Raw genomic sequence first — 13,500 nt, forward strand, 5'->3', positions numbered from 1 at the left:
CAGATGGAAATTTGCTTCCTTAAATCTTATTTAAAGATCTTTCTCATTGAGAATTTCTTTACATTTTGATTCTATATGAGTATATCTAATATAAGAAAACATACGTTTTCGTGTTGAAAATGTCTTTTATTAAAGAAATATGTAAAAAAGAATTCCATTATCGACGGGATACTTGTCGGTAAAATAGTATAGATCTATAGATCATTCTAACTTTCTTTTTAATGTTTACATCTTTACTTACTCTCGATTCTTCCTGATATATTCGTTACCCTGCGTTCTATGAATTATAAAAAAATTGAATAAATATTCCTTTCAAATTGGAACAGGTTCTTGTGTCACAATCACATTCACTAGTTACACGCACAATTACTTAAAGTACATTCGATCCATTTTTTGCAGTTTTCCTGTCCAACGAAATCCGAAAGTCATCGTTACACGTTCATCGGTCTAAATGAAATCCCTATCTCTGATCTGATCCAATCTATGGAGCATCTAATATTCATATTACGCCTTCCTTTAAAGCCGAAGCTAATACACTTCCTTGTATCCTTTTATTGTTTCTTTTCTCTCTTTTTTTTTTTTTTTTTTTTTTGTTAAACGAAACACGTGTACCTTTTCTCCGATTGATTTGACCGGTAGCAAAGGAGGAAGTTTGCGAAACTGGCGGTGATATTTGCAACCGGCCACAAAGAAGCCTTTTATTATCTTTCAGTCATTTCGGCCGACTCTCCTCGGGATTTCTTCGGTATCGAACCGTGACGAAAGACTCGATGAGACGTGAAAAAAGTGAAATCTCGGGACATATATGGGCCGATCTTGACTTGCTTTCGATCCCATTATTTGAAACAGTTAGCGTAGCGCTCAAGTCGAAGCTTTCGTAGATATATACTCAGACTTTCGCTTATGTTCCAAAATTACAATTCTAACTTCCATCTTGCTTGATCAGTTTATTAATCAGTTAATTAAAGTACTAAATTTTCAATCTTATCTTTAATGATTCTAACGATCTTTTTTTCCTTTTTTCAGTATTTTTCGACCGGTTTATGTATCCTATCTATCATCAAAATAATGAAGAGGTGTATTCGTGCATTCTAGGGTACTCACCATCGACGTGAAGTAGAACTTCTCGAATTCTCTCTCGTGAAGTCGCGCCGCTGATAGGTTGGTCGCAGAATGTTGCGCGTGTTTCGATAGCACGTCGTCGCCTTTCTTGCAGAACCAGGATAGTACCTGTAATAATGCAATGTTATTAATAAAATGGGAAAATTGTTTATCATCGACCGGTATCGATTAAATTACTTTTCTTTTCGAACTTTTAGAAAGTAGAAAACTAAAAATCACCTCCTGCTTTAAAACTTTTGCGTAAAACTTGAAACCACATCCTTCCTATTTTCCTAACAACGAGAATTTCCATTGCACCAACAGTTTTGTTGTAATTGCTAAACATTTCAACGTAACACAGTAAGTGCACGGCGCGTGATAAACTTCAAGTCAAAACTCATGACTGGCATCGTCAAAGTTTCTCCAAGCGCAATATTTGCTACCTTCTAGCACGTAACTGAAGAATTTAACGCGGCAGGACAGTGAGTAATTAACGTCTGCCTGGATTCGTTAAATAATTAAGAACGATCGTGGCTGTTCCGTGCTCGACGGCGGAGGTCTGGTTATTTATGAACGTCATAGTACACCTCGAGTGAAACGTTTGAGCACACGACACGCTAGTCTGTTTTACGTGCTCCTGCGTTCTTCCAATAAATACACATCTCGTACCAAATTCGAGTAATTTATTAGCGAGGCAAGAGAAAGGAAGATTCACCCATTTTGACGTTTTCATTTTATTGTACGATTTTTTCTTATTCCAGGCATTTACGTAACGACGACGGATGAAAAGTTGGTGATGATCGCGAATAAGTTTTCTAAATACTTTAGAATCTGTTAATAACACAACCCCACTGAAGTTTTCATAAAGAAAATAAAATGCAGTAGACGCAAAATATTACCAAAATTCCATGCAGTGCGCAATCTGTCGTACATGATTAACCGAATAGGCAGTCTTCTCACTAACCAGAAGAGATCTGATTTTCGCTTCGTCATCCCATCAATGCGCCAGCTGTTATTCTACTTATACTCTATCCTCGACACCTCGCAAAGCTCATAATTATTTCCTATTCTGCTGGAAAGGAAAAAACGAAAATCAAAGAGCAGAGAAGCAACGCAACATCTTCTCTTCGCAACTCGACGAAACAAAACTTTATCGATTCGATTTTCCAGCACGGAAAATCAGTTTCTTGGTGATAGATCAGGTTCACCTGCCGAGCACGCGTTACCCTCGGGCAACAGCTCGGTACGGGTATCCGCGTGCTCTTTTAGCCGATAATTAGATCGCTGGTACGGGCGTGTCACGCGTGATTAATGATTCGTCGTTGCGATTGGACGTGGCGGCGAGCGAAAAGTCCGCGAGAATAATTAACGGGAACAGCTGGAAGAGAGAATGTGCCGATCGAGTACGAAGAGCATGTGGAAGGAGGAGTGCGAGATCGTCCTCGCGATTATCATCGTCGTTGTCGACGTCGAGGAGCTTGAACGAAGGAAGCCAGCTAGTTCGTCCGTGGAAGGACCACAAAATGTGTCAGATCACGAGCAAAGTTTGGTTTTTTGGGTCACTGGGCCGCGTTAGGCGGGCGACGATCGGACAGAGGCGTGGACGCGCGAGAGGAACGCCGCGAGTGGAATTAATTCGCCGAGATTTGGCTGGTCGTTTGAAAAAGTGTGCCGGTAATTGCGACCGACCGGCTGAAGGATGGTTACCCAGAGATGGATCATGGAGGAGCGAGGGACGAGGATCGAGTAGAAAGTAACGAACGAGAATGTTAGCGACTACTGCAGGTCCCGATGCTTTTGGATTTCTTGATTTATGAACCAGGTTTAAGATACTCGTGATCGAGGAAATTTCGTGATCTTACAGCTATATACTTAATGGTATTGTCGTTAATAAAAATTGGAGGAGTATAGATGTTCTTGTAACTTCGTTGCGTAAGTTTAATGGATCTTTCTATATGGATATCGCAATATTCTAGATACAGATGAAACTTGAACTATGCTATACTATATTTCAAGCCTACAAACCTATTCTCATAAACCATTATATTTAAAATCGACAAGTCTAATAAGTTACACGAATATAAACACGGATCTTGTAGCAGACCAAAACAATTCACAGTGGAAAACTTACAACATTTCAGGAAACCAAACTTAAGCAAAAATTTCTTAACCTATGTCCCTTACGGACAAACAATATCCAAGCAACCTATCAGATCCAAGAAACATAAATTCCCGTTTCCATTCACCGCTAACAAAATAATCTTCGACTTCTGGCTATTCTTCGACCAATCGATAGCTTGAAACCGAGTCTCACAGAAATGAACACTGCCCCATCCTTTTAAGGATTAAGCGGAAACTTCTTGGATCATAAGCGCGCAGGTTATGCGGGTTACTGGGCCGCGAAATGCGATAAAACTGCGACGATGGAAGCGCGTGCAGGTGCAAGCGTGTGCAAACGACGTGCGCGTTATCGCGCGGCCACGTCGTGCCGTGTAAACACACGGCTGACAGGTATTTAGATTCGAGCGCGGCGCGCGTCGCTTCCGCCTGCGTCGCATCTTCTCACGAGAATGGACGATCCTATCGTCAGCGAGGAATGTCCGATAACGCGCCATCATGGATTAATATGGACACCTTCTGCACGCTACAGGCATCCTGCGAAAGTTGTCTTCCACGCGAAATCACGGGGTCGTGATCTACTGGCGATCCGCGTCTCGGATCGTGCGTATTCGCGTGGGTGTTGGATGTTTGAGAATACGACGGATGGGTGGAAGAGGGTGTAAGTGAGAGGAACGTGCGAAATTGCTGTTTCTGGTGGATAACGGCGGATTATGAATTTTGATATCTTCGTGAACGTAAACGAGTCTCTCACAAACCAATTGAATAAACTTCGCCTTTTGGTGATTTCTTAATCTCGTTACACAAATACTGACAGGATCGATGTTCAATTTCCAAGAAACAGTTCAGTTAAAAGTCAATAATTCGACGATAGATAACGCAAAGATATATTGGTTAAGTGAATTTGCTGAAATTGCTGACGCACCATGTGCATCGTATGTCTACTCAATGCAATCAGTGACGCATCATATGCGTCACGTGAAGGAATTCGTGTTATCATTATCAGACAGTACCGAAGAAACTGGCCAGAGAAATAGGATCACGCAGAAGTAGTATTGCAGAAAATATTGTATGAAATTACAAAGTGGTGTTGGTTTTAAGATAAAAAAATAATGGACAGTAATGGAAGCTATCAAGATTTCAAAATATCTATTCACAGGGATGAACCTCTAGTTACAGATGGATTTCAAATAAGTTAATGACTAAACGATCCAGTCCATAAACTTTTTCACTGGTCCGAATATGTTCGTCTGTGTCTAACAAGAATACGTTCTCGGTTCTTTTATATTCGCGCTCTATATGAAGCGCTCATTGTCAAGATCACACCGATAAGTTTTATAGCAAGCACATAGTTTCTTAAATAGAATACGTTCCACATAGCGACCGAAGCGGTCTTCGTTACCAAGCTGAATGAAGACCTTCTTCGATGCACCTTTCCCGAAACGCGCGTTTTACGATGCCGCCTCATTTGGCTGTTGGGGCGAGCCTCGTTTTATCGTCCCACATTCGTGGCGTGGACGAGATGGAAAGGACGTCGAACCAGGAACATGATCGCTTAGCTCGGAGACCCATCGAGACCCAAATTTTTATCATCGACCCTAGGGTGCTCGTTTTCATCTCCCTTTCATCCTCATTCGGGGTGCTCAGTGGGTTTACGGGCCAGGATCCTCGCTTTCGACGATAATTTTATGGCCCCTATGGAGTTTCTGTTGTAGGGATGATTGCTGGTTTCGTTAAGGGCTTTGAAATAGGGCTGATCTTACGAAAGATAAATGAGATAGGGGAAAGAATGAGAATCGATGTCTGATTACATAGTGCAATTAGTTTTGTTTATATAATTGTACAATAGATTCGTGCATTTTCATTTGCACGTGGCATATCACGTCGTATCTCTAGTGAATCAGCATTTTGACTTCGTAGCGTAAGTTATACGAAGCTTTCATTATAGAAGATGATTCTTGGTTGTTCGAACGTGCTGTTGTATCGTTCAAAATACGTAATAATTAATACATAATATATCGTGTATAGGAAAGTACTGAGAAAATGAGTAGAAAAAACGCAAACAGATTTTTCGTTTTAATCTTTCCAAGGCACAAACACCGACTGGATCTGTAGGTAGGACTGGGATCGGTAACTAAAGCAACCGTGCCCAGAGGTGGAACATGGATCAATAGCATGAGATGGGTCACCCACGCGAGAATCGGTGGCTCCCTGTCGCTGAAAGTTCGCTGGATTCTCGCATCGATAGTCGCATCAATCGGTCTATCGGTCAGCCCGATGTCAGGCGAGATTAGCGCAGGCTAACGTTTATTTACACGAAGCTACGGCGTGTAAGTATACGGAGGATTAATGGCGGATACGTTAAAGCGCATCTCTCGCTTCTATAACGCGTATTTATAGGTATCTCAACACTGACGTTACGTTACCTCGTCTCTGTAACTCGGGAACAGTCTCTATGATCGAGTCTCTATGATTAAACAGATAACTGTAGAACAATCTGGCACGTCTATTGTATCGATAAAATCGATTCGTAATTTAATTATACAAGTTTCGCTGATCAATATTCAGGCAAAGTGGCTACAAAGGATCGTGTCATAACACTTTCAGAGAGAAATGCAAAACAGTGGGAGTTCCCGTATTGATTATGCATGGACGCCTACGAAAAGTATCGATGAACGAGTTTTAATCGATTCCCTGTGACGAGAATGTCTACTAAGTCAGGCAACCTACAAGAAACTTGAATGTACGAACGCTTTATCAAATTACAATGACGCAAATGGCTGACAGGGAAATTCAACAGGGAATTTAAGATACATTAAAGACAAGGCATCGTGTTATCACTACATACTTCGCACAACACGGAAAGGTACAAAAAAAGTTCAGCCAAGAAAAGAGTACAGCAGAGTTTCGATTACACAACGCAAAAAAGACCTGCTCGCAATTATACCGAAATTTCGACGTAGAAAGCAAAGTACAGAGCGTGTTATTTCCCTCAGCTACATGTAACACGTTCGAAAAACACGTTGCATAACGTCGAATTCAAGGAAACGAACGAAAGTTCGCTGTAGAGGACTATGGTCATGATTTTGGGTCGAAAATTGACGACACCGTGAGAGAGAAGAGCGATCCAGCATGCGACGAGCGAATAGTAGCCATTAGTCTCCGGGACAAGTGCTCGTTCTCGATGGAACAATTACTCGGGCCTTTAACAGGCCGTAAAATAGTGCTTCTCTGCGCGAAACGCAAAAAAAAGGAGATGGAGAGAGAGAAAAAATGAGGAAGCTACGTCGAAATTCAGCCGGGCGCGTTTTATTGCTTCGTTCGGCCTCCGACGATGAGATTCGGTAAGTATGCCGTAGCCGCAATCAACGTCTTCAATGAGTAATCGCACAGCCCAGAGGCTCATTCTCGTTCTCGTTGGCGATCGAGAAAGAGAGGCGGACGACATTCGTCTCGATCCTTCTGAATGGACTTGGCCGATCGCCCGTAGGAGAGAAACAATTTTGTACACGGACGAGGATCATTTCTCTCGATGTTTTTGAACGGTTAAAGTTACGCGTGGTAATGTATACGACACGCGTGGTACGCTAATGTCGTTCGAAGGAGCATCCAATTAGTCTCGAGTAATGTTAATGGTGGGTGACCGACGAATCTGTGGAGCGCTCTAGATTGGGTGCACTCGTGAAGATAGCTGCTCTTGTTGCTCTTGTTGCGAGAAATGCGAGAGTATCATGATGGACATTTGTTAATATTTACGTTTGCTAATGAGCGTATATAAACGATAGTCCTTTTTTAGGCATCGAAGGTTTGCTACTAGGCGTTAAGGAAATAACGGACTTCAGAGGAATTGCGATGACATTTAACACTTAAGAATTGTAGTATTTCAAGTTTCTATTTCTTTACGATATAGATATGTTTCTAACATATTCGACGCTGAACGATTCAGATACACTGACTTCCTATCTCACATTTTATGATCGCTCTAAAATTATCTACATATATCGCACTGAACAGGTAGTACGAGAATACACCAGGAATTAAGCAGAACCGCGGAGGAGTATTTTGGTGCACGTCTACTTTGCATACAATGGCCCATAATTCTCTGTCTATGAATTCTAATAAATAATCAAATCTGCAAAGACCCGGTATAAGATTGACGGTGATTTATCTTTCGCGAAAGGCTCGTGGCTGAAAATCCTGTGACAGACAAGCGACTGCGGACGCGTTTTTTTGTGGCGCAACACGTTCGAACAGAGGACTAGCCAGATATTATACGACGATTTCATAAATTATGTAAGCGCTCTGGTATGCCCAACACGGCAGCTCATAAATTACCCGCGATCAATGTACCGGCTGATTTTTATCAGGCAACAAGTATGCAGCTTGGTGATTTAAATGCAGCGTTACGCGAGCACCAGACCGATACTCCAAACGCGCTAACGAATCGGGTCGATTGATAACGATCGATTGACCTACGTATCCGCGTCAACGAATTACTTCAATCACCGATATCCACCTTATACCTACACAATTCATTCCTGTAAAATAATCCTCCGTGATATGTCTTCGTGAAATCTCTCCGTGTGATCCCTTTTCTCTATCTTCCTCTCTATTCAACGATCTTTTATTAAATAATGCAGCCACATATTCACTTACTTTCTCACCTAAGCAGTTCTCAAAATTTCTCAGCATCCTATATACCTCGTCCTATTATAATTTTTGTCATTTTATCGGACATTTTGAACGACGATTGCTTAAAAATTCTTGCATCGTCGTATAAATAATAGAAATTAATAATAATAGTAATAGTTGGTTTTGCATCTCAGTACATGCTCCGTATAAGTGCGTTAATTAGATTTTGGAGTTTTTGAAGCCATTATTATGACGAATTCTTAAGAATCCAACAGAGACTGTTCGTTTACAGGCCGAGCGAATTCTCGAGTATCGTTTGTAAATTCATATCAAAGCAGACTAGCTATTTCAGCTAACATCGGTTAATTTCTGTTCCTTATTTCAAATAAATATTAAATTGATACGCGTATAGATCTTAATAAATTCCTATTAGTTACGCATTATAACATTTCCTATATCCTTAAAATTGCTATTCGATATATTTATACCAATATTTATAGCAGGATTAGGTACATTCCAACGTCCACTTTGCGTGTTATCGATGCTGCGACAGTGGACACAGGGACAAGCCTAGAAAGAGCATCCAGACTATTAATATTCCGTGAAATCTGATTGCAAACGGTGGTCTGATTAGTTACCTTGCTCGAGTCAGATCGCGATTAAACAAAATGAAAACGAGCCACGAAGGGAGGCGGGAGAACCAGGAGGGAATAGAGAAAGAGATAGCGGCGCTAGAAGCGCGCCAGGTAATGAGGATACAATTTACTTCTAATAAGAAGATACGCGTCATATTTTATGAGAGTAGCAGTCGCTTCCGCGCCATGTATGGCGACCAGTTCGCGTTAAAGCTACTTGCGAGCGCGCCGGCCCATTAACAGGCGCGAATGTCTTAACGAGAGACACTACGAGCGAAACGAAATCCCTTGGATGTCGCACCCTTATCCTCTGCAACCCTCTCTCACGCGGACAGCACAATGAAATTCACCGTATAAAATACCGTAGCTTAGTCGCGCGGGTTTTACGCTGCCGGCTCGCGGAATGATCATACGCACACACGGTAGGCGTTCACTAGCTTGTAAATCCTCCCGTGAAATTAACGAGCCTCCACCGATTGCCGCGCGTCGGTGTACCGCACCGCCATGATATTTTTTCAGTGCCTCCTGTCGTTTCTGAGGTCGTTCCGATGTTTAAACGGTTGTTCGGGATCCGAGATTTGTGGATGTGTGGCACTGGGCTTGATTTTACGGATACCTCAAGCTTGCTGAGAACGTAAGGTGGAATTTTTTGGAACGCGGAATGTGCGTGCTTTACGTTTCGTTTTCTTCCTTTTTGGCGATTCTTCTTATTGCGAAAAGATATACGACCGATCCTTCGAATGCTTGGAACGCGTGTTTAAGAATAGCCGCAACTACCGTATTCTATGCGTAAGAGTGAATTGGAAAGATGGAAGTTTTTTAATAATTAAGTACACAAGGAATTTTCAAGCTTGACATTTTTCTGAAAATCTCGTTGTCGAACGAAGGAACTTTATCCTCCTTTCTCGACTTACTCTTGTCCAGAATGTAATCTTCTGGGTGGAAGTACCACTCATACAGAAATGTTTTTTATATTTACAAGAATCGCAATAAACGAAACGCGTTACAAAGTAACTTGTAACCAGCGATCATAAAGACGTAGGGAAAAAAAGATACCGGCCGTTAAGAGGATCCATATAATCCGAGTCTCTTACAAATCTTGGCGAATAACACTACCGTGGATCGTCGACCTAAATCATACTTCTTAACCAGCGATAATTGTCAGAGCGGCGAGGGCAAAAAGATGGGTCACTTACGAGGCATCGTCGGTGGATTTACATGAAAGAAAGCCACGAAAGGATGGGAAAAGGAAAGGTTGGAAGTGAAGAAGGAGCCCACGGAAATTGCAACCGAATCAATTTGATCGCGAGTCGTTTGTATCAGGCCCGGAGTCTATTTCAACTCTAATCGCGGTTCCCTCCTCTAATGACAGTGAACACCGACGCGGCGCGTTCCTCCGTGTGTAAGTCGCGAGCGTGTTCAGCCACGGTTGCCTACCGTACTGTCGGTTAAGGTGATTCAAAGTGAGGAGAGCTGCTTTCAGTGAAGTAGACGGCAACTGATTACGCAGTTTCGAGGAAGAGAGCCGACGACTGGGTGTATCGTATATGGAAGGAAGGGTTCTCCGCTGGGACTCGAGATTATAGTTATTACTGTAATAAAGATACACGGTTTGTTTGCTCTCGAACGCGAAGGAAAAGGGGGCTTCTCATCCTCGGCAACGCTCGCCGAGAGGAATGCCGCGATTCATTCGGTCGGCTCGCGGGAATACAACCGTCCCCGACGTGTAATAAAATGTTTACACTGGCTAAACGGTTCCCTCGATTCCTCTACCATCTTACATGCGACCGCGTTTTTTACTACCTACTTTTCCTGCATTTATCTCTTCTTATATAAATTCTTTTTCCTCTTCTTCTTGCCACGGACACAGATAATTCTAAACAATGACATACTTTTTAGGCTAAGAAAGGCACTTGCCAGTTTTTACGCTTGTTCGAATCACGAGCTTACGGATTGTTAATTAATTCCGATTCTCCAGATTCAAATGCGAAATTAATCTAGGTAATCGAATCTAGAGGGTGGGAATTAATTACCGATGGAATTGCGAGAGAATATTAATTAATTGCAGAAGGATACATTGAGAAAATTACAAGAGTTTGCTTCGATTAATAATTTCTCGAAGCTACTTAATTTATTTAGTTGCTGCAAACATCCGTATCGTAAATTGACCCTTGTAAAGCTCGTTATTTAATATAAAAGTATTATGGCTGAAGTTTTCCTATTTCCTTGATACTCCATGCAATACTTGTGTAGTTGGGATAGTAGTAATCGCTAACGAAAGATTCATCGACACCCTTGCAAAACTATCGAAGGTAGAAACGTGACAGAAGAGGGGCGGGGAACGGGGCAGGAGCTATTTCTTTCGGATGATCGTTGTCCTCTCGCGGATACGTGATTCTTCCGTGGCGAACACGGTTCTGCTTTTAGCACAGTGCCAGGTGAGAGTGCATTTTATGGACAATTAACGATCGTTCCCACGGGAACACTTTGTAGGGGATACTCGGTTTCGCCGATCCTGCGTTCCCGCTGATAAGCGGATCGAACGTGACCAATTAAAGGACGCCTTGTACGAGATCAGTTTTCGTTTCGCCGTGCGCCGCGGACTTTCGAACGCAGTTTCACTCTCGAAAAACGGGTACGTTCGTGATCTCTTCGCATCCCATTTGTCGTGCCGCGAATCCCCGTTTCCTCTTGAAGTAGAATCGTTAGAATCATCGTTAGAATTAATTATATTAATCACCCACTAAGTTTTGGTCATTTATAATTGTATTTCTCTCTTAATACAAGTTCAGTTAGTCGATCGAACATACGTAGAAAAAATGTAACATTTCAATCCTTCGTAGGAAAAATGTATTGTTGACGATTCGAACGAAGTTTCAATCTCGAATTTCTTCCAGATGAATTTTTGTTCTTATTGGAAAGAGTTTCAAGTATTCGATGTAACGTATAGTTGTATAATACAGTAGAAACATTGTTAGGCATCGTAGAATCGTCCTCGAATTTTTTGATAATCTAATATGATAAAATGGCTAGGCTTGAACATAAATATCGTGGAAAAATATCCTGTCTGCAACATCTTAATCACACAACGAAACCTAACCAAACTAAACGTATCTTCAAAACCGCATTCTTTAAAACGGGACCTCAATTTCAACTCTCTTATTTCCACTTCTCCAAAATTTCTTAAGTACATATACACTGTAACCGAAAAAAACCAGGTTGAAGAAGCAATTTCAAGAAACGTGTCGTACAGTGAGATACGTAGTTGTTTCACCAATCTCTACTACCCCCGATAAGATAAGACTCGCGACAGAACCACTTAACGTGACAAGCACTTTCAAACAGCGATGCACGCGCCTAATTACGCGCGAAGGAACGCGCGTTTATATGCTATCTGCGTTTCCTAGTTACGGTCGATGCAAAGGGCATTGTTCGAATCGTAGCACGATGTTCGTCGGATGAAATTAGTCTGGCCCTCGCGTGCTTCTTTAATTATCCGGCTGTTCCACGAGAATTCGTGGGGATTCCCATGGGAAACAAAAGCAAAGGCGACAGACGCACGAGAAGCCTCTAAACCGTGGCGATCGCGTTTTAATTACGCGACGCTTCATCGTAAAACTATAGGGCGGAGGATTCGCAATTCGATGAATATAGAATAAGGTGCTCAGAACGTGTAGACGATTTTTTTTTTGGATAAGAGTAGATCTTTTTATTTATATCGGACGAATATTTATTTTGGATATACGATTGTCGTGTAAAATTAGCTATTTAATATAAAGAAATTCAGAGTTACAGATTGAAGTTAAAATATGTCAACTGTACAATACAAATATGTTCTAAACCGGATTAAAATTTGTATTCGATAAAAAAATACTGATTCAGCGAATGTGATGGATCCGGGAATATTTATTTTAGATATAGAATTGCTGGACGAAATTGGACATCAAAATGTTTTAGTATTTCGATTTAAAATATTTTCTAAGAAAATAATATTATCATATGAATTTAACTGGAGGATCTCGATCACGACTTGGCCGAATATTATTTTATGCTAAGTATCTACGATTCTGTCGTGTTTAGTCTACATCCGAGGAGTGTTGTAACAAGACAGCTATGTTATTACGAAACAAATGAAATCAGCCACGTGGAAGTTTTCACCTAGGAAAACCAATGCATGGTTACGTCTTCCCTGAATTAAAATATAGAGAAATCGACATCTTCTCACGAGAATCAAGCATTTCCCCGTTTCTCACACGCGATCCATCCTTGCTATTTCGCTACTACATAAACATCGACTTGACCATCGTACCACTCCAATCGCATTTGAATTCCATCCAAGCGACATCACCCACACCGATCGTCCCAGTCATCTCCTATCTCCTCCGGACAAAGGACACCATATACATAGTTCATCAGCCAAAAATCAAGCAAAACAAGCTCAATCCCTGAGGATTTATCCACGTGGTCGTGGGAACGGTCGGGACAGACACGATCGTGGCGCGTGGGGAACGACGTTTCCGGTCCTGGCTCGTTCGCAGAATCGGTCGCGTCGTCGAACAGCTTCGCGCGTCACTTCGTCGCCGTTGAATTATGGCCACGACCGGGCGCAGTATAATTCGTCGAGCGTATAATATATTGCGAAAATCAAACACGTCTGACAGCCGACTGGCTAGACAAAAGGCGCCATTGGCGAAACGTAAATCACCTTAGGAGGCGAGTCTCCTCGGGACGACGCTTCGGGGTCACATGCTGCCACCTTTCTCCCCACCCTCGTTCCTCCCCTTCTTTGCCATCGTGTCTCCCCTTTCGTCGCTCGGGTGGCTGTTGGTCCGGTACCCTGGACTTCGCGCAGCCTCCTTAAGAGGACCACACAGCGTGGTCTCGAACATGCCGAGCCATGGAAGCCCTCCGCGAGTCACCGTAGGACGTCGCGTACAAGTGTTTACGGACCGGTCTCTTCTCTCTCGTTCGAGGCCGATTTTGAGTACCTGCTAGCTACTTGCTGCTCCGAGCG

At 42.2% G+C, this 13,500-nt stretch overlaps 1 protein-coding gene across 4 annotated transcripts in view; it reads right to left on the bottom strand.

Moving 5' to 3' along the window:
• The window catches only part of LOC138178349 (uncharacterized), a 303,819-nt gene that overhangs the window by 51,996 nt on the left and 238,323 nt on the right, over window positions 1-13,500 (bottom strand). For all 4 annotated transcript variants that reach the window (XM_069110111.1, XM_069110121.1, XM_069110102.1 and 1 more), the window contains exon 13: window positions 1,105-1,230. In XM_069110111.1, coding sequence (XP_068966212.1) covers window positions 1,105-1,230 — 126 coding nt within the window. The remainder of the gene's footprint in view (window positions 1-1,104; window positions 1,231-13,500) is intronic.

This window comes from Bombus flavifrons, chromosome 1 (genome assembly GCF_040668555.2).
Source record: "Bombus flavifrons isolate JBK064 chromosome 1, iyBomFlav1_principal, whole genome shotgun sequence".
NCBI classification, from domain to species: Eukaryota; Metazoa; Arthropoda; class Insecta; order Hymenoptera; family Apidae; genus Bombus; species Bombus flavifrons.